The 26,199-nt window shown below is 45.9% G+C and overlaps 1 protein-coding gene across 1 annotated transcript in view; it reads left to right on the top strand.

Annotated features, from left to right (window-relative positions):
* LOC147673425 (uncharacterized) overlaps positions 1-14,903 on the top strand; it is a 40,916-nt gene extending 26,013 nt beyond the window's left edge. The window contains exon 3 of the mRNA XM_086947265.1: positions 11,127-14,903. Coding sequence (XP_086803391.1) covers positions 11,127-13,594 — 2,468 coding nt within the window. The 3' untranslated portion in view covers positions 13,595-14,903. The remainder of the gene's footprint in view (positions 1-11,126) is intronic.
* Positions 14,904-26,199: the final 11,296 nt, after the last annotated feature.

The raw sequence follows: 26,199 nt of genomic DNA, 5'->3' as shown, positions 1-26,199 counted from the left end.
GGTGGGGGTTTCATTGGTTCCTTTTGTCTAAAGTCTGTCTGTTCATGTGTCTATTGATGTTTCTACCAATGTCTGTTCACCTTTAGGGTATTTGTTGGTGTGGATGGGAGTTCTCCCTGCCTATGGTTGGGGATTGTGTTGTAGAACATGGAACTTTCACTGGAGAGGCTCTGGGGTTCAGAGAGTGGGCAGCTGGGGGTGCAGATACTGTGAGACCAAGAGACTGGGAGTGCAGAAAGTGTGCAGTCCAGTAAATGAAAGTGATTCAGAGGTGCTTACCCAGAGCTAAGGGAGGGGGTTAGAGACATGATGGCAGTAGGAAAGCGAATAAATTAGAACAGTGTGGAGCTGCAGAATGTGTTACTTTAAGGGGCCGTGGGGTTCTTCTCCAAGGGTATAGAGTTATAGGAGGTGCAGGAAGTACAGTTAGAAAGTATTTGCCAAGCTGCTGGTACAGATCTGCAGACTTAACATCCTGTTAGCAACTTCAAGGCTGCTCATGTCCTTGGTACGGTATCAAAGCAAAGCGGTTATAGTAATAATAATAAAGAGTCCCAGGGCTAGAGGATCAGGTTCCTAGCAAGAGCACAAAAAGACAGAGCAACAGATGAAATTATTTAAAAAGCCAGGTTTTTACATTTTTCCGAAGCCCGGGTTCAGTTTTTTTCTTGCCTTATCTGCAGAGCGACAGAGTTCCATAGTTTGGATGCAAGGAAACCGAAAGACCTTCCACCCATCCGAACTCCCTTCACCCGATCGACAATCATATGTAGGCTTTCCTGTTTTCAGTTTCTATTTTTGGTAAATTCTGGTGGTGTTTTTTCAGTGTTTTCCAGTGATTTCCATACCTCAAAAAAACAGTGCTTTTCAGTGTTTACTCATTTTCGCGCCATAAAAAACAACTGAAACGGTGTTTTGCCGGTGTTTATGGAACGCTTTGCTTTTATGATTGCTTTTTCAATTTTTATTCATAAATTGTATACTGCTCTACAGTTCAGAAGCTTAATAAAGTCATGAAATACTTTCTATTGTTCTTTGATTCTGCAGCTCAGATTTAACAAGCATTTGCAATGCAATAGTTCTCGCATTTATGCGAGTTTCAGCTATTGGCATTGTAAATGACAAAGACTTTTATTTATGTTTTAAAAACAAAAATAAAAGGCATTGTTATTCGCAATGTGAATAGCTCAAACTGCTTAAATGCAAGACCTATTGCATTGTAAATGCTTGTTTTAAATGGAAGCATGCATTGGTCACTCAGCAAGTGTTTGTCAAATATACGTAGAGAACTTTTTTTAATGCTATTATAAAAATTGCAATGTGGCTGAAGGGGCATATGCAAGTCAAACAAGCATTGGCATAGCCATAAGGTCTCGCCTTTGGGACCTTACAAGTGTTTAGTTATCCAGCACAATATCCTTCGTGCAACAACATCAACTGTTGCATGGCTTAACACTTATAAGGTCCCAAAGGCGAGACCTATTGCCTATGCCAATGCTTCTTTGGCTTTGTGAGCTTGCACATTCTGTGTGCTCAGCGCAGACTTCGAAGAATTTTAGTGAGGAGGCCAGGCAGAGGATGTACACAAAGAAAGTTGTTTTTTGTTTTGTTGAAACAATGCGCTTTGGTTCTATTCACCTGAGAGTATGGGCTCGCATGACGGCATCAAAGCACTCAAGCCTTAACAAGCTTGTTAAATGAAGAGTAGATAAAGGAGCCATTTGCTTGTGCTCCCAGGTTACCCTGGTGCCCTACCCTTTTGTTTAACTGGCTATCGGAATTTGGCGCCATTCCACTAATCTGTATTGCCCTGCCTCCACAGCAAGTGTAGTCCTACAACAAACTTACTCTGAGCTTTCCGAGCACGAGCAGCAAGGGTGTAGGAGACATCCCATTTCTGGGGAGAACGCACAGCCTGGGAGAGCTAAGCCAGGGGCTCTGGCTCGGCCCCAAGAGCCAAAGCAGGAGTCATCAAATGATGTAAATCCGACAATACGTCATGAAACAATATGATCACGGTTTTAAAATTAAAAAAATAAATGTACCAGTGTCTCGGGTACATAAGATTTACATCAAGGCATTTTTACTTTTTTAAACATGAAATAGTCAAGAACACATACATATTCCCATGACCTGACTACCTTCCCACGAGTTACCCAAAATGCTGGTTTGCTTTCTCTAATTGTTTATACAGCCTATATTACTATTAAATGTAAAGCAAGATTGTTATATGTTACACACAGAGAAGTTTGGTTTTTAGAACACAGATCCTTTACCAAATTATTTCAATGTGCTCGCAAAGTGAATAGCTAAGGAAAATGATACGTAGTTGTGGGGCACTGGAATTATGCGGCACAAGAGGGCCAATTATGCTGCAGAAGAGGGCCAAATTACGTGGCAGGGTTGACGAAATTATGCAGTAAGAAAATGTAAACTATGCTGCCTAATGCGGCACATTTGCTGATAGTATTGCTTCACTATTTCAACACTTGTTAACACTGTCTGGGAATAGGTTGTACCTCATTAGTACCAAGTTTAACAGTTAAACATAGCCATAAGCAACAGAAAGATGACCAGTCAACCTTTACAATGGGCCTTCCGTTACACTGCAACACATGGCAGGAAGCTTTGCCAATGCTTGTATCTAATTGCGATCAGGAGCTAAACTTTCCTAAAAACACTTTGTTTTCAAAACAGGCATTCCAGCTGTAGCTTTAACATAAAATAGCACCTTCATTCCCCATCGCTGGGTCCCTTGGCTTACATAACTGAACGATATTGGTAGAAGTTCAATACCTTACGTACCACAATTAAAAGAAGAAAAAAAAATTAAACGAAGATGTCGTGCAGTCCCCAAAGAACTGAAGAAGATTTCTTTATTCTTCATTTGCCACTTTAAAATTCTGGTGGTGGGAATTGCCCCTAAACTCCCCACTCAAAAATCTGGTTGAAGGGTGATACATCCCTCGTAGTTTGTACCCCCACCACGAGCAGTGGGTGTTTACATGTGCACTCTGCGCAGAAGCACGACAGAGAGCACTAGGTCACGAGCAAGATTTATTTATATTTATTTATTAGAGCTCGGTTCTTGGGTCCCGGCCATGGCTATCACTCGGAACTGCAGGCAGTGGCAAGAGAACTCAGGAAGGGGAGGAGGTGGGGCTCCACTGCTGGAATAGCAAGGGGCGCTGGACAATCAGTTGGGGTCACGGTTTGAACAGGGGTGCTGCTGTAGCAGAGTTCTATGGCTCCTGATCAGGCGGGCATCTAGAGACAAATTTCGGGGGCGGGGGGGGGGGGCTAATTCTAACAACTATAGACAGCTGTAAGAAGGGGTGAAAACATAACAAAAGCCTACATTACAAGTAAATGGTCTTTCAAAGACCTGTTAACAACTCGGGTGCGGCTGCAATCAGACGGTCGCCAGGCACCAAAGCTGTGTCAGCCCGGGCTGACACACACGACGGGGGTGTGGGGGTGTGGGGGGTGGGAGGGGGGCTGATACATTGAAGACGAAAGGCGCCGCAAGTCCGCTTTAGGCTGCTCCCTGTCACTGTGTGGCATCATTCTCTGGGCTCAGCAGACCCCCCTTGCTAGGACGATTCATTATTCTGTGTGGTCCTGCTGGTGCTCTGCTACCATACTTACGGAAGGCAATTATTTTTTTTAACAATTTTCAGTCGTAATCCTCAAATTACGCAAGTGAGGTTCATTGGAAGGCATAAACTCTTGCCGTATACGAGGCAGGTTATTACGAGTTGATACCCCATTACAGATGAAGCATTAGCATTAGGGTCTGCTCTGTGACACCTCGGTGCTCTCCGTGACCCCCAACACTGCGGCAACTCTCTCCTCACACCAAAGGGGTGAAGCAGAGCCCTGTAGCCCCCCGCAGTGCCTGTGTTAACAACATCAAAGCCTTATTAAGGAAACGGTCTTTTTAAAGACCTGTCAAGTACTTGGGAACGGCCTGCGGCAGTAAGACAGCGGAGCACAACAGCTCCTCACCCCCCATGTGAGCCAGACAGGGGGCCTGGTGTTGCTATGGCCCTTGGGCCATTCACACCACGTCTCCCCATGTGCATGTGCTGGACCGGCCCAGAAGCACTGTTTTCGCCTCACACCTCCGCGCCAGGCACCACAGTTTATTATGCTTTGGCTCCCTCAAGTGGCCAAAACCTGCAACAACGATGAAAATCAGTGACACTCGGTTTAAACCAGGTCAGCTGATTTTCATCCTGTAGGGTATTTTCGAGTAGAGTCGGTTTTAACCGAATTCCGAACAGCCTAATCATATGTATTTGGGGCCAAATATTCCTCTTTCTATCTGCATTGATGCATGCAGTCCAGCCATAGCTCCTTTTGTAACACTCAAAGTGAGAAGCCGACCGCACTCCATAGACATACCCTGAGACTGTCTACCTTTCTCATACGCGTGGGTCTCGGGCGTTGTTGCCACACGCCCTGTTGTCTACCCGTATTCAAAAGGAGGCCAGTGTTGCCTTCTCTAGCTTGCCTTCTAATCCTGTTGCCTCAAAAAAAGAGAACCTTTGTAAAACTCCCATTGCCTCCAGCAGTCATTCTATGCCCTTCTTGTTGTGGATGGCTCTATTTCAAGGGTGAAATCATATGAGGGAAACTCTGATCAAGTACAAGTCTCAGCAGAGCACCCAATTGAGACGTACCCTATGTGTGCTGCTTGACCAACCTGAGTTTCCCTCAAGTACTTAGTAAGGAGTTTGGAACTACAGCATCCTCGAATTTTAAGAATGTGGTCTTGGTACATGAGGTCTTTGATTTTTGACAACTAGCACCAATATAGAAAATACAGTTGTAGTAGGAGTGTAAAACTGGGGAAACACATCTATATGTGGCCTTGCGTAGGGCCATACATTCAAGGAGATTCCCTATTTATAAGTTTGTAAGTCAGTGCATATAGTTCATGAGAGCTAATAGGCAGTCTCTTCATGCAGCAATCCCGTGGTGGTTTTATTTGGAATTGGCTGAGGTTTATCTTATTTGCCTTATAAACACTTCAGTATAATAGTGCTGCTCAGTCTTGAACGGATAGGATCAGATCTGTAAGGAACCCCATCTCCGTCAGAAAGGAGGACAGCCATAACCAAGAACCATGAGCAAGGTTTAAAAACAAGAAACCCGACCAAGATGGAAAGATTTCTTTTGAGTTTACATGCAAAACACAGTTTCAGTGACATTGTGGGTTTACGGCATGATGTTCACATGAGTGGGTGTGTGATGCTTTCAAGTGTGCAATTTGGTCCATCCGAACCCTGGACCCTTAGCGCCAGTAGAACAGGGACACAAATGTTCTGATTGCACACATAAGGTCTCTAGAGAAGGCTTTGGAGCGGCAGAGCACTTCTCTTTTGTGGAAGGAGTCTTTTTGATGGTTATTTATTATCATTATTATTATTTTATCCAACACCACTGCTGCAGCCCCTACATGCTTGAAAGCTCTGGGATTGGGCGATGAAGGGAGTGTCCAAATGGTCTAAAATTGGGATTATGACAGTCTCTGGGACCTGATGTTCTGATGGAAGTTTCCTGCTTCAGGGGACAATTGGCTGTGTCAATCCAGATGCATTTTAGGGGTTTTCCTCAAACACTGGATCCATCATGAAAGTTGCCTGATTTCCTCTCGGATGCGTTCATTTGGTTAAACCTTTTACTTCTATGCTGGCGATGCTCAATGGTTGGTCAGAATAGAAGGAGATGCTGATCACACTGGTATTCATTTTCATAGGTGTTTGTCAGTAGTAGCTGACTGGGTGATGCAAAATTGATTACTGTTTAACAGAGCTACGATCGAAGTGGTAACTCCGGGCAATGACTTGACTATCTGGACGAATGACCTCTGTCCAAAAATTGTAGAGCATACCCCTAAACATTCAGACACGTTGGGTAATCGTTGATTCCAAACTTATCCTCACCCTTCAGATCACCAGAGTCACTGCATCTAGCTTTGAGATCTTGAAGACCCTGAAAATGTTGTCGCCCCTCCGGCCCACCCAAGGTATGAAACCTTGGTTCAGGCTGCAACAAAGTCCTGTTTGTATTACAGGAATTCTTCGTAAGTAGGGATCATTAAACATGTTTTAGATCTACTCCAGATTGTTCAGAATATCACTGCAAGACTTATTCTAAGTATCAACAGAAGAGAGGAAGTGGGTCTCTCTCTCCCCTGTTTGCATTGGCTCCCAGTTTGCAAAGTATGATCTTCAAATGACCTTGTTTGGCTCTTCTTGCTCTTCAGATTGCAGGACCTGTTTCTGCGTAAAATAAATTTAACATCCAAGATGATGCTGAAATCTCAAAACACGTAAAGACTTGCTCTGGTGACAAGGCTCTTTCTGCCTCCACACTAAAGCGCTGGCGCCAACTTCTCCGCAGATTAAGGAAGAAGTTCTTTGTACCAACTTTATAAAGATGTTCAAGATCTGGTTATTTGGTAATTTTTCATAATGTTCTCTTTCCCTGTCTCTGGTTGGATAGGGCCCTTTCTTTCCTTCTTCTGCTTGAGCCTGTGTCACTCCAATGCCAGGATTCCCCTCTTGGTGGATAGTGCTCTTAATAAATGTAATTAATTCATTTATTCATTCCTATTTGTTGTTAACTACACAGAGTGTGCAGGCTGAAGAGAGCTCACATGACATGGGCTATGATGGGGCTATTAAAAAGTGGTGTTTCTTTTTTAGGGCAACGGGCCAGTGCAGCTGTCAACAAAACCTCTTGGTCAATTTTTAAAAAGAAATACGCGTAGAAAGAGTGTTGCCTCCATCTAGAGCAGGTGCCTCTTTCTCCTCATTTAGTTGGCTCTTTGGTATCTTTCCACCCTCTAGTAACTGATCCCATTGGAATGCTGGTGGGACTATTTTACTTCTGATGCGTTCACTTAGGGCCTAATTACAAGTCTGATGGTTCGAGCACCGCCAGACTTGTGTTGGCATAGAGGGGAAGGCCCAGCCACCACCGTATTAAGAGTTTGGTATCGGACCGTAATTGGACCGCTGCCTCCGCCAGGGAACCGCTATTCTCTGGTGGTGGTGCCGCGGTCAGGGCCATTGTAAGATGCAGGTGGTGCCGCTGCGGCACCGCCCTGCATATTACAAGTTTCAGGCGCCCTCAGCCTAGGGGTTCATGCGGGGGGGGCACAACATGTGCCTGCCTGTGTGCCTGCGCCTAAGTTCCTGCAAGGCATGGACTTTACAGTCCATGCCGTACAGGAACCTCGGTGGAATTCCCATTGCAATACCTTTTTGAAAGGCACCGCCGCCTTTGAAAGAGGCCCCGCCGCAGGAACTGCCATGCCACCCGCTCGCAAGACCACAGAATTACTTGTAATCTGGTGGACAGGCAGCAGTGACTCTTGGAGGTGGGGGGGCGCCGTCAAAAGTTGTAATCAGCCCCTTAGTCATCACTCTGCCGAATTCAGCTCTTTATCTCATATATGCATTCTATACCGAAAACAATCACTGAAGCATTACCTTTGCCAGTAGGTCTGAGTTCGAGGTACTAGAAAACATTTGTGTATTCAACCAGTAGCGGCTCCTCTGTTAAGGCGGAGGAGCATCGCCCCACTGCTTTTCAGCAGTGAAATAAAGGAAAAATAAAATGATGGCTCACATTATTGTCATTTTATTTTATCCTGCTGCAGCAGCTTTGCCGGGTGGGACGGGGCTGCTCTGACTACAGGAAAGGGGGAGTAGTGAGCTCACTCTGTATGTGCGCATGAATGTTTTGCCGGCCGTCCAAACATTCATGCGCACTTGTATGTTCTCCAGTCAGCGTCTGAGCGCTGGACCACAGTGCTCAGACCAATCACAATGCTGCATTGCAGCGTTGTGATTGGCTATGGAGAGCCTGGGTGTGCTACCTGTTTCGGCCAATGCGAAGGACTGCGGAGGAGAGACGTGGCGAGAAGGTACACTTTTTTTCTTTTTCTTTTTTTACTCTCGCTCTACCCGTGTCTCCCCCCTCCCGCCACCACCCCCTCACCCCCGATCCATGCTCGCCGCCACTGTATTCAATGCACATTACAGCCGAAACTGGTGGCTTTGCCAATGCTTGCTCGATATTTTTAGGGTATTGAAAGGAATTTGTATCTATATATTTTTTACATTCGCTAACATGTTCCCTAGGAAGACAGGAAATGTGTGAGTTCAGTCTGCAGAGGCTGCTCGGTCCTGTATCCAAATCTGAGACACATCTGATACTGTAATCACATTTAAATGTGTTCATTTAGTCAACCATGGAAGGGTGAAGGGCTGAGATGGTCTTGAAGGAATTTCATCATATGATCTGTGAGCTACACTTAAGAACCTGCAATCGATCTCAATAACAGCTAGAGGTGCCTACATCTAAATACTGTCTTACCATTAATGGAACCTGGAACCTGGAACCTGCCCCTGAGGGACACATAGATTCTTGCAGCTGGTGTATTACCCATCAAGCTTTGTTGTTGGTTTATGAAGCTCAGGACCTTCAGATTACACTCAGATATCTATATGGTTCGATATCTTAGAGCACCAACCCTTTTGCCTTCCCCCGAGCTCACATGTGGAATCCAGTTTGGAATGTTCGCATCTGGCAATTTGCATAGCAATACATTCCCCGTAACAGTTAAAAAAGTGCTAGGACTGTGCAGCCTACATGTTTGCCAAAAGACTTTGACCCTAATTACGAGCTGCCCAGTTAATTGCAATAGGTTCTGTAATTCCCGTTACTGAGTATATTCGGCGTTCTGACCACCCTATTATGAGTTGGGCAGTCGGACCATAATTGGACCGCTGTTCTCTGGCGGTGGCACGGCGGTCAGGGAGGGCCATTGTAAGATGCAGCTGGTGCCGTTGCGGCACCGCCATGCATATTACAAGTTTCAGGACCACCAGCATTTTCATGGAGGTCTTTCCGCCCTGAAAAGGCGGGCGGTGCTGAAACTAGGGCCCTCTATGCCCCTCAGGTTGGGTATTCATGCAGGGGAGCACAACACGCCCTCATATGGCTCCCAAAGAGCAATATCAGGGCTGGAGCGGCAAGGCAAGCCCAGTCATTGCTCTAACTTGGGCCAAGATCTCCTTCAATAATTTTGCATGTGCATGCATAACCACTCCATGTGGAGCACATAGACTCTTTTTACCGGTTTTCCAACATGCATTTGATGATCCGAATATGCTTTTGAGGCTCGTTGGGAGAAAGTACCTTCTGTTTATGCCTTTTATATGCTCTTTCCATATGCTGAAAGCAAATAGACTATCTGGCTGCTGTAGCCCATAATTAAACACATTTCACTTTCACCTAATTCTCTTTCCTAGTTTATTAGGTATTTATTTGCGTGTCATCATCAAATTGCCTATATGACGACAAAGCCATGTAACGCGCTTTCGTCTTGGTCTCTTTCAGAACATAGCTTGTATTTTCTCTGTCCCGTCAATTCTCTGACTACTCTGTCACCTGCTCATTGTGATAAATATTGCCAACCTGAACTCGTCCTCTTGGACCAAACACAGAGAGACTCTGATTATCTCTCTTGTATGAGGACCTCCATCTGCGAAAAAAACAACAAATGGAAAACACATTTCTTGTAAAGATTTTTATTTAAGAAAAGAAAACTGAGCACCTGTTTAGCATGTTGAAGCTCATCAGTTATGGTCCTGTGTTTAAAATAAATATCATAGGCCCAAACATATACCTTTAAAATTGCTGAATAATGCAAAGAGTTATACGGTGGAGCACGGGTGATCACTATGAATTAGTTACACATTATGTATAACACTACGACTTTTTTTTTCCCAAATTCCTGTCAGTGATGTTTTTCGGTACCTTTGAGACCTTTAATTTTCCTAAATTAATATGTTTACTTTTATGGTGGTTCACAGGACCTGAAGAATCAAGTTGGGTCAGACTTTTTTAATATAATATAATACACCTGAACAACTTCAGTTCCACAACAACAATTTTTTTCAATCGAGTTATTGCTGTCATGCTATTGTGTCTTCATAGCACTGTGCCTAACAATAATTACTTTTTATCTATTGCTTCTCACTACATTAAATGCTCTTCCCAGGTGCTTTAACTAACAAATGTTACTGTTACCCTATTTAATGGTTATCTGTTTTCTTCCTATTAAAAGGACTGAAGTTTCAGTTGATCTTCCAGGTAATCAAATTCAGGACCAGCAAATCAGATGTCTGTGTATTAGCCCATGAGTTATTTTGCTGGTGTCAGTATTACCCAACATAGTGCAAATCGCTTTATCCTGCTGGGCTTTAAACATTTTAACATTTTGTTAGTCCATATTTTAATATCCGATACTCCAGCCTACAAAGAAGTATAATCAGTTTAGGATTCCAGCAGTCCCCAAGGGTCTCAAATTTCGAGAGTAATTTCTTGTTGCATGATATGGCAGTTCTAAAAATAAAGACATTTTTAATAATTTAAGGAATGTATTTTTACCACCTTGTCTACAATACTCATGTATTTTCTCAGATGTTAAATGGTACACACTATGCCTTGAAATGATGACTTTCTATACAGAAAGTGATCCCCACAATTTAACAAGCAGGTACTCCGTTGTGTGCAGAACTGCCTTATATTCAGAGCGTAAGCAAACTCAGTTGCACATTGCTAATGTATGTTTTTATTTAGAGCTGGTAGTCTTTTTGCCAATTTTCAGAGATGGTAGACTTACATTTCTCAACAACATTCAATCTTTTTCCTTATTTTCGTCTCGCTTCCACTAGATGGAGAGTAGAGACGCAAAGTAGATCATAATTTAGTGCTATGAGTGCTTGTCTGTAGACTTTGTGTCTGGGCATTTTATTTTGGAATGTGCATCTATAAAATGTTTTCAGTGTATGCCAGTAGTATTGTCTGTTTGTCTAGCGGCTGTTTTACAGAGTCAGACCTAATGGCTTTGTCAACACAAAAAATATGTTAGACATAAGTACAGGTTGCGTTTGAGTAGGGGGTTTAAGAAAAATATATTGGTATAATAAATACAGTTTTCATAAGGGTGTAGATGAAACTGATTTAATTAATGTTTTTTTTTGTAATATTCTATGGTTTGCCAAGAGCATATTTGTTCATCTTTTCATTTGTTTCTGCAGACTATGAACCCAGAGAAAAAGAGAACTGTGAAGATGTCATAAAAAAACTTAAACTAAAAAGAAACCACTTTGAGAAAGAAACTGTAAAAGTAAATGGTACTGAAACGGAAGCTACTGTCAGTACTCAAACTAAGTATCTAAGGAAGGGCATGGCCAATCTAGAAAATGGACTCTATTCATCTACTCAATATGCAGGAGCTACCAGAAAACCAGCTCCTATTTCCAAACTGAAATCTCATATAGGAGACATCGAACTACAAGATACTGATAATGAAAATATTTTTAGTAGGTTTTCATTACTAATTGAAAATAAACCAACACAGCCAGAAGATAAACCATCCACCAGTGCTGAATATGTGAAGCGTTTTAGCATCTTGTCACCGCCAACCTCAAAGAAGCTACTACAAACAAGACACAATCCTTATAAATGTAGTGACTGTGGAAAATGTTTCAGTAGTTCATCACAACTAACCAAACACCAGGCAGTGCACACAATGACAGTGAGCAGCAATGAACTGCATAAGTGTATTCTATGTGGAAAGAGTTTCAACAAGCTGGCACAACTCGCCCTACATAAAAAGATGCATTCAGGAGAAAGGCCACATGTGTGCAGTGTTTGTGGGAAAGGTTTTCGCAGATCATCACACCTTCTTATTCATAATAGACTGCACACAGGAGAGAAACCTTTTACCTGCAAGGAATGCGGGAAAAATTTCAAACAATTAGCACACCTATCACGACATGAATTAGGACACACTGGTGAGAAACCTCATGTGTGTAGTGAATGTGATCAGCGTTTCTTTGACTCAGCACGCCTTATTGAGCATCAGAGAATCCACACAGGAGAAAGGCCATTTGTATGTAGTGATTGTGGTAAGACTTTCTGTAAGGCTTCACACCATCGGAATCATCGAAGAATACATACAGGAGAGAAACCATATTCGTGTACAGATTGTGGGAAGAACTTCACCCAGTTAGCACATTTGTCCACTCATCGAAGAATACATACGGGGGATAAACCTTATGTATGTACCGAATGTGGAAAGTTGTTCCGTGACTCATCATCTCTGCGTACACATCAACGTATACACACTGAAGAAAAACCTTATGCCTGTGGTGAATGTGGGAAATGTTTCACGGTCTCCTCCGCTCTAGTCTCACACAAACGAATACACACAGGCGAGAAACCATATACATGCATGGAGTGTTCCAAGTGCTTCAGGAAGGCATCACACCTCACATCACATCAGAGAATACATACTGGAGAGAAACCTTATGCATGCACAGAATGTGGAAAACATTTCAGTCAGACATCCGGATTGGTTGTTCATCAACGAACACATACAGGAGAGCGACCATTCGTTTGTAATATATGTGATAGGAGGTTTGTTGTTTCCTCAAGCCTTAAGAAACACCAGCACACACACTCAATTGAAAAACCATTTAGATGCAACCAGTGTTCCAGGAGTTTTTGTGAGTTATCACCTTTATTGAAGCATCAGGCATCCCACAGAGGAGAGAAACCGTATTGCTGTACTATATGTGGGAAGAGTTTCCGTTTCTCGTCACACTTTGTCATTCATCAGAGAATGCATTCAGGGGAAAAACCATATTCGTGTACTGTATGTTTAAAGAAATTCCACTTGTCATCACAATTTCTTATTCATCAGAGAATACATACTGGAGAAAAACCTTTTCCATGTAATGAATGCGGTAAGAATTTCAATCAGTTGGCTCAGCTAACCAGACACCAGCGCGTGCACACTGGAGAGAAGCTATATGCATGCAGTGACTGTGGGAAGAGTTATAGCACATTATCAAATTTAACTACGCACCAGAGAATGCACAGAGGAGAAAAACCATTTGAATGTACAGAGTGTGGAAAGAGTTTTTGCGGCTCATCATCCTTGCACAAGCATTTACATTTACACACAGGAGTGAGGCCGTACCGTTGCTCTGAGTGTGGCAAGACTTTTATTCGCTCATCAGATATGGCCATACATCAAAGAGTTCATACAGGTGAAAAACCATACCCATGTTCTGATTGTGGGAATTGTTTTGCCCAGGTGTCACACCTAAAACGACACCAGAGAATGCACACAGGTGAAAAACCATTCAAATGCACTGAATGTGGAAAGAGTTTCAGACAGTTAATTCACATGATCACTCATCAACGTATTCACACTGGGGAAAAACCTTATCGTTGTATTGAGTGTGGAAGAGGCTTTATTCAAAGATGTGATCTGGTTATACATCAGAGAATACACACCGGAGAAAAACCATATTCATGTTCAGTTTGTGGAAAGGCTTTCGCCCAGTTACCACACCTAAAAACACATAGACGAACCCACACAGGAGAGAAGCCTTATCCATGTACTGAGTGTGGGAAATCTTTCAGGCAGAGAGCACACCTAAGCATACATCGGAGAATACACAGGAAGGGACGAAAAGGAAAGAGATTTAGTTGATAAAATATTGAGATTGCTCATAATATAAGTTAAATTTGTTGAGGTTTCATGCTTCTAAAAGCATACTGAATGTGCCCAGCTTCAGTGAAGTTAAACGAAATAACAACAACATACGTCATGTCATTATAAGATGGTTAGTTTTGATTCTATCATATAGTTCCACCTGGAAATATTTCATGCAAATTCCATATCCAGATTCCTATGCTCTAAGCAGAAAACTCAGTGAGAAGCCACGTTCATTACTTGGATACAATTCTGACCTCAATATTAGGAAAGCATAAAATAAATAAAGCCTCCTCCTTCCTAAGGAAGCTGGTGATGTACAGCTTTGGTGTGCATTTGACCATAATAAGAATGGACATCTTCAAACTGTAAAAAAAATATTTTCAATTGTGAGATGTAGTTCTGCAAATGTACGAAAAAGACACATGTCAATGGAAGTCTTCCACTGAAATTCTGCACCTTATCGAAAATGAAGGGGTTAACAATAGGAGGATGCCTAAATGTTCCTACGGAAGGTTGAATCACAAAATTGACACATTTCATGCCTGAAAAAACTGAAAGTTACATTGCTCAAGCTAGAAGTCACTCTCCCATTTCCTGTTGCCGAACTGCTCCAGAAATGAAGACTACCCTGAAAATAGCTATTTTACTTATAAACTCTATAAACTGTTACATGCTCACCAGCTTAGCTACAGAAATGTTGTATTGAATGGCTTATAGTACAAAAAAACAGCCCCATACATTTTGCCTACTCTGGCATGTCAAATATTGAAGGTATTCAGCTATAACTAGAAACAATACAGGAGTTCTGTATCAAGTCATTATTATTTTGTGATGCGTAATGGATGGTTTCCTCCATCCGAAGAAAACATTATAGAAATTCAAATATACCTGTGCGGCTTCAGAGGCAGTTTCACTACGCATTTGCAGTACCCCGCATGAAGAGAAGTAGAAGAATCAAATATGTTAGAAGCACCAAACATTCTAGCAATACACCATGGAAAAACATCAGATATGGAGTTACATGTAAATGGAAAAATACATTCAGAGACTTCAAATTTGAACAGAAATAAAAAAGAATTTACCTGTGCAGAGCAATACAAATGCAATTGACTAAAAAGCAATTCAGCAAGAATTACTGAATAATTTATGTCACATAAAATCAAAAAAGATGATCAGTAAAATACAACATCTTTACCTTCATAGGAAACATTTTTGATAGAAAGTTGACCCATTTCCAGCATGGTATTCTAGACCGTAAGTTATTCAAAACGGTGCATGAATAAACATAACATATGTGAATATATACAACTGAGTGGTCTTGATTGTTTGCCTGTGATTAAGTTTTTGTATGGCGCTGTAAGACTTTAGGGAAGGTGAACCCGGCATTACACATTTGAGAAGCAACTAAATGGAGCACTGCCTAGATGTAAAGATGTAGGATACAAGTAGGCTAAGGATATAAAAAGGTTACAATTAAAAAAGGTGCTATTAAAAATATACCTCTACCGAAAACCCTGAAAATGCAATGAAAACAGTGTGTTAAAAATATGGCATTCTAAATATGATAATATTTAAGAATGCATCTGCATTTTACGAGAAGACGAATCGGCCAATTTCATCCGAAAAGATTTCTGCACTATAGGGTTTGTTCGTGATTCCCAGACATTGCTACTTACTAGTCGTGTGGTGGTACGGCTTATGATAACCACGACCCAGCTCTTATTGAATAACACCATATTAATGTGAAATACTCATTGGCAAATGCCCTGTTGATGTTACATTATATATAAATGTACCAATGGTATATGACTGCTACTTGCTTCCTTCTTGGATTTGGTAAGGTGTATAGTCCATACATTATAACTATTTGGTGGTTTAGAGCATTGATTATGTTTTTTCACAGTTTTGACTAATCCGCTCATCATTCTCTCATGCAAAATGATTTGTTCTCTAGAACATCAGTGGTGGTGTTTTCAATCTGGATGTGTGTATTTTTCACTTATGATGAAGGTGCGGGCAACTACCACGCCATTTTGCAGCTGCTTAGGCATGCAAAATATTTGTGACATTTAACGCTAGGCAAAATTCTATCCCTTTTCATTTCTTTATGCGGTGAGCATCAATTTACGTATAATCACTTGGTGGAAAATGGCTGTTTTAATACTACATCTCTCACACTCACCAGAGCGGTAGGAGTATGTATTTGCCAACAGCACAAACAATGAGATGGTAGTGAGGTCAGAGCTCAACAAAATGCGTAATCACTTAAGGTACTTCTGTTAGTAAATTCATATTTTTAAACAATGTGAGACTGCAAGGTATTTGCCCGTTGTTTTGTAAAAAATATATACTAAGCCTTATCCTGAACTAAATCTACATATTAGTATTTAGTCCGCATCTCATGTAAGGTGCTGTCAAATAATCCTCACGCATCATGTTCTAGCTACTTGGACTAAAGATACCCATTGCATGATGGTGCTACATTGAGAAATAGATCTGCAGTATTCATGGTGCTCTGGTAGGTGGGTGCTATGAAATGTTACTTGGTGGTTTCTTCTTACGCACTTCATGCCTCCAGGATGTGACTTCGTAGTCCGGCGTGGATTATACACCTACCATATTACATCTTTCTAAAATATATTTTATTTTCTCTCTAAAGGCCTTGTGCACCCTACTGTGCTGTTGGTATGTCTAGTGTAGTGCATTCATAAGTCATTTTATGCTGCTTAGCATTTGCATAGTGCATGAACATCATTAAAATGGCCATGTACCACCCAAACTGCAGTGCAAGGACAGGCGTGCCTCTGTTGAGTTGCAGTCTGTTAGGTTGTAGTATGTCCTACGCGGGAAGAGGTGGGCTGTGGCAAACTTGTCTCCCCCAGTATGCATGCCCATATCTATAGGACATGTGAGAAGTGATACATTTTCCTTGAATATTCACTTACATGCATATAATCCACAAATATTTGTTTTCGCCATGTTTACCCTCTTTATGTTGCATGGGCTTCTCGTCCACCGGTACCTGGTACGACAGTCTGGACATCTTTCGTCCACCACAGTAGTGAGGACGTTTTTGAGATGGACAGTATATTATTTTTCAAAACAATAAAAAGATACAACAATTTGTAGTAAATGTCCTGGGCACATGAAATTAGTATTTGATTTGAGATGAGTATAAAAATGGGGATAAAACTATCATCGCCAGGTTTGTCTTGCCGAACTTCTTTCTTACAAATACACTAATGAATTAAATCATATAGCTTCAGACTGCATTTCTAGATACGTCCAGAGTTTTTTTAAAAACATCTCTTTATTTTGTTTTGCATAAAGAAGCGAACAACAAAATACCCCTCCCCCCACACCCCCTCACTAGACGAGGACATGCAGACAAAATACACATTCATTAATACCGTTATTAGCATCATTGCAGCAGATATTGTTCGTCCCAAGCACAGTTTTTGAAGGGCTCCTCATCTTTTAATCTATGTTTGATGCCCAGTCCGCCCTCTGTCTGGGCAGGCACCTTTCTCCTCCCCCCTATTCAGTCCATTGTCTCCCCTCTCTCCAAATTTGTGTGGGCGGCCTCTCGTTTGGTACTCTAGTTTTTCTACCCCGCGCAGCAGTTCAAACCTTCCTCCCATTCCGGCATCATGGGTGGAGTGGGCCCCTCCAAGTGTTACACAATATCCCTGTGGGCCACAATCAAAGCCAAGTTGCAAAACAGTAGGTTATATCATTCCAGTGTTTGTTCGTCCCAGTTTCCCAGTGTGACCAACTGGTGTGTAAGCCTCTCGTAGTCCTCCAGGGTCTCTTGGTTCCTATCGCCCACTCTGTTCCAGTAGGTCCCTAACTTTGGGCATTCCCAGATCATGTGAATTAGAGTTCCTCTCATGTGGCATCCTTTAGACAGCAATCATTAGATGCCTGGCAAATGGGTCTGGGTGTAGAATGCCCTATGCAGGATCTTCAGTTGGATCAGTCGGAAATCCACCCAGATCGCAACATCTCTAGGGTACCCACATGCCTGACTCTGGTCGTTGTCCTCTAGTTTGTAAAATCCCTCTCCCACCTTACCCTCATGGAATACTATTGTTTAAAAGTAGATTTGCGACACTGCATGACTCGTCAGGGGGAAACCCACCACCCTACACTTCAGTGGGTACTCTTCCTCTACCTCAGGCTGCAGTACTTTGCACCTACAGAGTAGGTACCACAGCTGTGAAATCTCAGATATTGACTCCCTGACAATTCATATTCATTTTGTAGGTCATTAAATGGAATTATTGCTCAGACATCTTCCAATTGTCAGATCCACAGCAGGTCCCATTTTGGATGGCCTTCTATGCCCCTCTAGCCTTGTAGAAAAACCGAGTCCCAAAGGGGGGTCCGCGGCATCATCCTACCCCACTATTCCAGTGCACATGTCACCCTCTTCCAACTCTAACTACCGTCTGTGTCTGAATGGTACAGGGGTAGTCCTCCTCCTCCGTATATGCAATGGGGTTATCCCTCCTGGGACATTGTGGTACAGTCTGCACGTCGGCAAGGTTCCTGCTGTGACGAAAAGGCCCAGTCATTGACAGTCAACAGCTGTGAGGCCCAATAGTTGAGTCAGAGGTTCGGGAGGGCAATATCTCTCTCCTTTTGGTGTCTAGTCATTTGTGAAAGGGCTATTCAGGGAATTCTGCCATCCCAAAGCAACACTGTCCACTCTGCGAAAGAAGGTATCTGGGCTCGGGTAAGGGGTATTCAGTAAAACATACAGGAATTTGGGCAGGTAAATGATCTTATATAGAGCCACTTGACCCAAGAGGGTAAGTGGTAACTTCCTCCATCTTTCCACATTACTATGATAGGCCTCCAGAACCCTCTCCAGGTTTTCCTGCAGGTATAATTCATGTTTGGGTGTGACAAAAATACTGAAATACCGGAACCCATGGGTCGCCCACCATTATGGGCAGTCCCTTGCCACTGGCGGGACATCAACCCCATGGGAGAGCCACTGACTGATGCCAGCTAATTCTAAACTCCACGTAAGATCCCAAAAATGTCAGCATGTCTAAGATTCTCTGCACAGAGCATGGGGATCCGCAAGGTAGCGAAGGATGTTATCCGCATATAATAAGACAACGTCCTCCCAGCCCGGGTCCCGTCGGATGTCCTTGATTTGGGCATCGATCCTGATCCTGATTTAATGTATTTGTGCAACCTTTGGCAGCAGTGGCAAAAAGTAGAGGGCTCACAGCAGTGTATTACGCGGACGACACACAGTTGGTAGTTGCTCTCTCTGAGGACTCAGGACAGGGCTCATGCAAGTTCTAGAGGGATCTAGAGTTTATATAAGAGTGGATGACTGCCAACTGTCTTCAGTTAAATGCCAACAATTCCGAGGTCCTGCTGGTCAGGAGAAACACTGAGTTGTGGAGTGAGCATTGGTGGCCTGCCAAGCTGGGCGATGCGCCCGCTCCCAAACAGGTGGTAAAAAATCTGGGTGTGTGAGTAAATGCCACCCTTAGCTTTCAGACTCCAACAAAGAAAGTAGCAGGAACTTGTGTTGGCATTCTATGGGGGCTCAACCCAGCACTGAGGTTTTTTGACCCAGCCATGAGGCAGGTGATTGTCCAAGCATCTATTCTGCCTAGACTGGACTATGCCAACTCACTCTACTTGGGAGTCAATAAAGTGGAGATCACAAGACTGCAAAGGGTTTAGAACGCTGCAGCTAAAACCTTGTTAGGTCTGCCCAGGACATGCCCTACCTCCAATGCTATCCGTCGGCTACATTGGTTGCCTGTAGTAAAGCGCATCGATTTCAAGACTCTGTGCATGTCTTTTAAAATCTTGAACTCTTCCTCCCCAGACATCTTGGCCAATCTGTTTACACCTTACATCCCATCCCGCCAACTTCGATCTATGAGCCAGCGTCTGGCGGTGGTCCCTCGGGTGAGGAGGGTGTGTGCTGGTGGACGTTCTTTTGGTGTATTGGCGGCTAGACTCTGGAACGCGCTTCCCACCGTTATTCTTAGCAAGGAAAACTATATGGCATTCTGCAGAGCCATCAAAACGCATCTTTTTCCATCATAGACTGTTGTGTGTTGTTTTTCTGATTTGCTGTTTTCTGTTCAGCACCGGGACGCCCCTGTGCTGGGGCAGCTGTGCGCTATATAAAACTGCTTAACATAACATAACATAACATCCTGGACGTCAAAGGTTCAAGAGTGATGGCAAATAATAAGGGCGAGAGTGGGCAACCTTGCCTGATGCCTCAGGACATTCCAAAGCGATCTGAAAGGTCCCCATTGACCCGAACTCTCGTCACCAGGTTCTTATATAGTAGGCTAACTCAGGATAAAAAATGTGGGCTGAAGCCCATTTTCTGCAGGATTACCATCATGTAGGGCCACTCTAGGGAGTCAATGGCCTTCTTGGCGTCTAAGGCCAGGAGGACACCCGGCTCTTGCAGGCATCCACTGCGCGCCAAGCAACCACTCAACCTCCTCAGATTATGCCTTGTTGCCCTATATGATTCAGAAAAGGGGGTGGTGATGAACAGAGTGTCTGAATTAAGCAGACCACTCTTAACCAGTCCAAAGATCAGGGCTTGATCCATCACCGTTATTTATCTCACTGCACCATCCCAGCTCAGAACCTGGCTATATGCAAATCAGTCTGTCCCTGGCCCAGTGCATCATGGGAACAGGGCAGACTAAACTACCAAGCCAATTCTTCACCAGAAAGGAGACAAGCTACCGGGGACCGGTTTCTGGCCTTTCAGCCGTCTTCGGCCCGGCTTGCTTGAATCCTGATGGTGCAGTGAGAAAGGGACTCATGTCTGAGTATACCCTGCCACACCTATAGTGGCCAAAAACGATTCAGAAAAGGGGGTGGTGATGAACAGAGTGTCTGAATTAAGCAGACCACTCTTACCCAGTCCAAAGATCAGGGCTTGATCCATCACCGTTATTTATCTCACTGCACCATCCCAGCTCAGAACCTGGCTATATGCAAATCAGTCTGTCCCTGGCCCAGTGCATCATGGGAACAGGGCAGACTAAACTACCAAGCCAATTCTTCACCAGAAAGGAGACAAGCTACCGGGGACCGGTTTCTGGCATTTCAGCCGTCTTCGGCCCGGCTTGCTTGAATCCTGATGGTGCAGTGAGAAAGGGACTCATGTCTGAGTATACCCTGCCACACCTATAGTGGCCAAAAACGATTCAGAAAAGGGGATGGTGCAGTGAGCTAAAAAACGGTGATGGATAAAGCCCTAATCTTTGGACTGGGTAAGAGTGGTCTGCTTAATTCAGACACTCTGTTCATCACCACCCCCTTTTCTGAATCATTTTTGTCCACCGTAAGCGTGAAAGGGTATACTCAGATGTGAGTCCCTAGCTCATTGCACCATCAGGATTCAAGCAAGCCGGGCCGAAGACGGCTGAAATGCCAGAAACCGGTCCCCGGTAGCTTGTTTCCTTCCCAGTATAAGAATTGGCTTGGTAGTTTGGTCTGCCCTGTTCCCATGATGCACTGGGCCATGGTCAGACTAATTTGCATATAGCCAAGTTCTGGGCTGGGATGGTGCAGTGAGCTAAAAAACGGTGATGGATAAAGCCCTGATCTTTGGACTGGGTAAGAGTGGTCTTGTGGGACACCCCCGCGCCGCACGGCCACCGGCTGCTGCGTGTGCCCCTTAGCCTGGTCCCTGCCGCGCTGCCTGCCTCGCCGCCGGCTGACTCCGTTTTCGTTTGTTTTGTTTTATTTTGAACGTCATTTGTGCTTGTTTTTATTGTACTTCTTGCCCGTGTTAGCGCCTGTGTTCTCCATTAGTGCCTGTTTATTTCTCCAGTTTGTGTCCTTCCTGTGTGCCCGCCTACCTCGCCGCCCTCCGTCTTCCCTCCCCGCTCCCCGCTTCCCGCCACCACCGCAGACCCCGCCCCTTTTCCATTCTGTTCCCTCCCCGCTCCCGCCTCCCAGCTGCTCCGCCCACCCGCGCACTTCGCCTTTATATGGCGACCGTGCGAACGCGCAACGGGCGCGCCGATTGTGCGCCGAAGGCGCGCCAAAGGTAAGCCCGTCTACGCCCGTCCGCGCCTGGACCGCGCCCAGTGCCAGGACCCCTGGCCCACGGAGACCCCGTCCTACCCGCCTGACGTACTCCGCCGCCACCCTCACCGCTCTCAACACCGGCCGACTCCCAGAATGCCATCAAGCCACGCCACGAGGTACCCACGGACCTTTCTGCTGTCACGCCTGCAAGTTCTCCTGCATCCGGACCAGCCTCGCACCAGCACCCGCCAAGTCGAACACCAGCAGCACCCACCTCAAGTGCATCCTGCTCAACACCCGCTCCGTCCACAGACACGCCATCGAACTCTGGAACCTTCTAGACGCCACAGCCCCTGACGTTGCCTTCCTCACGGAGACCTGGATGAACGCCTCTTCAGCTCCCGACATCGCCATCGCTATCCCAGAGGGCTACAAGATCGTCCGGAGGGACCGAAACGCCAACCAGATGGGAGGAGGCATCGCCATCATCCACAGGAACACCATCCGTCTCACGACCAGCACCGACAACACCCTGACCAGCGCCGAACACCTGCATTTCCAGATCCACACCAACCCGAACACCACCCTCAGAGGCACCCTGATCTACCGACCCCCTGGACCACGCACACAATTCAGCGAGGACATCGCCGACTTCGTCAGCCCGCATGCCCTCCCCTCCGCCGACTACATCCTCCTGGGAGACCTCAACTTCCATCTGGAGAACAACAACGACCGCAACACCAGCACCCTGCTCGACAACCTCGCCAACCTTGGACTCAAGCAACTGGTGTCCACCCCCACCCACCTCGCCGGACACACACTCGACGCAGTCTTCTCTTCCAGCACAGACATCGACTTTAGCCACGCCACAGAGCTTCAATGGACGGACCACAGCTGCGTCCACTTCACCTTCAAGAGAACGACGACCCACCAACACCAGCAACAGGCCGCCCGCAGAAGCTGGAGCAAGATCACAGCAGACCAGCTCGCCACCTCCCTGAGCCAGCACCCTCCTGCCAGCTCAGCGAACCCCAGGCAGGCCGCCGACAACCTCACGAAGTGGATCAGCAACTGCGCGGACGAACTCGCCCCATTGAGGACCCCGCCCAGCAGACCCGGCAGCAAGAAGGCCCCATGGTTCACGAACGAACTCAAGAGCTCCAAGAAGAACTGCCGAGCCCTCGAGAAAGTCTGGAGAAGGGAACCAACACCGGACAACAGGACCTCCTTCAAACTTGCCACCCGGAAACACCACCAGCTGATCCGCGCCGCCAAGAAAACAGCATTCAAGGACCGGTTGGACAACAATGCACACAACTGCAAGGAACTCTTCAACATCGTGAAAGAGCTTTCCAACCCCAGCGCAGGAAACAACGACATCACCCCATCGCAAGACCTCTGCAACTCCCTTGCTTCATACTTCCACAACAAGATCGCGGACATACACAACAGCTTCAACAACCAACCAACGCACACCATGACCGAACAACCTCCCCCCACCACCACCCTCCACGCCTGGACCCCGATCAGCACCGAAGACACCATCCGCACGATGAACTCCATCCACTCCGGATCACCGACCGACCCCTGCCCTCACCACGTCTTCAACAAGGCCGACGCTGTCATCGCACCCCACCTGCGAGACATCATCAACACATCCTTCGACACCACCATCTTCCCTGAGAGCTGGAAACACGCCGAACTCAGCGCTCTACTCAAGAAACCAACAGCGGACCCCACCGACCTCAAGAATTACCGCCCCATCTCGCTCCTCCCGTTTCCAGCCAAAGTCATCGAGAAGACCGTCAACAAGCAGATGGCCGCCTTCCTCGAGACGAACGGATCGCTCGACCCCTCTCAGTCCGGCTTCCGAGCCAATCACAGCACCGAGACCGCCCTCATCGCCGCCACCGATGACATCCGAGCCCTGATGGACAATGGAGAAACAGCGGCCCTCATCCTCCTAGACCTCTCGGCGGCATTCGACACGGTCTGCCACCGCACCCTAGTACGGCGCCTCAGCAACATCGGAATCCAGGACAAGGCGCTGGAATGGATCATCTCCTTCCTCGACGGAAGAACACAGAGAGTCCGCCTACCACCGTACAAGTCAGAGACCTCCGAAGTCATCTGCGGCGTCCCCCAAGGATCATCCCTGAGCCCCACCCTCTTCAACGTCTACATGAGCCCCCTCGCGGCCATCGTACGCAAACACAACCTCAGCATAATCTCCTACGCCGACGACACCCAACTGATCCTCTCCCTGACCAACGACCCCGCCGCCGCCAGAGCCAACCTGCACGAAGGGATGAAAGAGGTAGCCGAGTGGATGACGACCAGCCGCCTGAAACTGAACTCTGACAAGACGGAGGTCCTCATCCTGGGCTCCTCACCCTCCGCCTGGGACGACTCCTCGTGGCCTCCCGCCCTGGGCACCGCACCCAAACCGACAGACCATGCACGCAACCTAGGCTTCATCCTGGACTCCTCCCTCTCCATGACCAGGCAAGTCAACAACGTCTCCTCGGCGTGCTTCAACATCCTACGCATGCTACGGAAGATCTTCTGGTGGATCCCCACCGAGACCAGGAAGACCGTCACCCAGGCCCTCGTCACCAGCCGACTGGACTACGGCAACGCCCTCTACGCCGGTACCACCGCCAAGCTCCAGAAGAGACTCCAGCGGATCCAGAACGCCTCAGCCAGACTCATCCTCGACATCCCACGAACCAGCCACATCTCCGGACATCTGAGAGACCTTCACTGGCTTCCCGTCAACAAAAGAATCACCTTCCGCCTCCTCACCCACGCACATAAAGCCCTACACGACCAAGGCCCGAGCTACCTCAACAGCCGAGTCAACTTCTACGCTCCCAAACGCCACCTCCGATCAGCCAACCACGCCCTCGCCGCAGTCCCCCGCATCCGAAGAGCGACTACAGGAGGAAGGTCCTTCTCCTACCTGGCCGCCAAGACCTGGAACTCCCTCCCTCCCGACCTACGCCTGACCCAAGACCACCTCTCCTTCAGGAAGAAGCTGAAGACCTGGCTGTTCGAGCAGTAGCGGCCCCCCCCCCCCGCCCCCCTCCCGCCCCCCCAGCGCCTTGAGACCCTACGGGTATGTAGCGCGCTTTATAAGTGTCACTGATTGATTGATCACTGATTGATTAATTCAGACACTCTGTTCATCACCACCCCCTTTTCTGAATCATTGTTGCCCTATATGGCATGAAACAGGATTGGTCGGGATCGACAAGGAAATCAATCACTTGTATTAGGGAATTTGCCAGAATCTCGGCCAGGATTTTCTTGGAAGTATTGATTAGGGAGATCAGCCTATAAGAGGCACAATCCTCAACCATCTATCCCTCTTTATCAGGACAATTGTGGCTTCCCGGAAGTCAGGCGGCAGAACGCCTGCTTCCCTGGCTGCATTAAACATAGAAAGCATTGGCTTCACAACTTTCGATGTGACGCATTTGTTGCAGCTCTGTCACTACGTTTGCCCAGTCCTTCTCCACCAGCGCTTTCCTTTGGGCAACCCTCGATCCACAGCAGACTTTTCTTTTGAGCCAGATCACTGTACAGTCTTCTCTTGTAGGATTTTCCCGCTCAATTGGGCGGGCCCAGCCCTTGCCCTCCAGCCATTTCAAAGCCTCTGTAGCTGTTGTGGAGAAGGTACGCTCCTGATCCACCACTCGAAGTTTAGTTCGGGAAAGGAGTTCATATTTCAAGTCGAGAGCTTGCAGCAGTTGCTTCATGGGCACACATTTTTCTCGCTGGCGCTGGACTGCCCGAGTGTAGTCAGGGTAAATGGTCACCTATGTCTAAGTAAGGGGTGCATGCACCACCTTACACAGGCTGCTGTAGCAGACCTGTGGTATCAGTTTGAGTGGTCTGTCAGGGGTGGCACAATACATGATGCAGCCCCTCGGAGGCCTCTGGGGTACCTATGCCCTGGGTACCTAGTATAGCATATACAGAGACTTATAAGGGTACCCCAAAATCCAATCTGGAGTGGACCTAAAGTACATGCAATCAATTTAGAGGAGAAAGCAGCTAGGCTGGGGTCCTGGATAGCAGGATCCCAGCCAGCCTAAGTCGAAAACAGCAAAAAGTGGGGGTAACTATAAGAAGCAGATCCCACTCTCCTACAGCTATGGTATGTACATTCACAATTCGAGTAACACATCGTATTCTAATTACAAGTTAGTTATGGGTATTATATAAAGATCCACCACAACATCTGGACCTTATTGGCCCCCAGAACTGATGAGGCAGATTGTAGAGCCTGGTGTCTCTCTTTTCTCTCTTCCCCCATGCCCCTTTTCCAACGGTTATCACTGGCTTTCATATCCGGTGTATATGGTCATTGTTAGGGGTGGTTAGAGAAGGAGAGAGGACATTGCTTCCTTTGGATCTTTTGCACAAATTTAGTACAACCCTGACAAGCAGACTATGAATTGGGTTCATGGTTCATTGGTTGCTGGACATCATAAAATAGCTAATGTTATAACAGAAATAAGGGAACATTATTGGTGGTAAATTCGCTG

The sequence above is a fragment of the Lissotriton vulgaris genome, chromosome 12 (genome assembly GCF_964263255.1).
Source record: "Lissotriton vulgaris chromosome 12, aLisVul1.2, whole genome shotgun sequence".
In the NCBI taxonomy this organism is placed as follows: Eukaryota; Metazoa; Chordata; class Amphibia; order Caudata; family Salamandridae; genus Lissotriton; species Lissotriton vulgaris.
The sequence above is the reverse complement of the archived record's forward strand: the minus strand, read 5'-3'. Positions and strand labels throughout refer to the sequence as shown.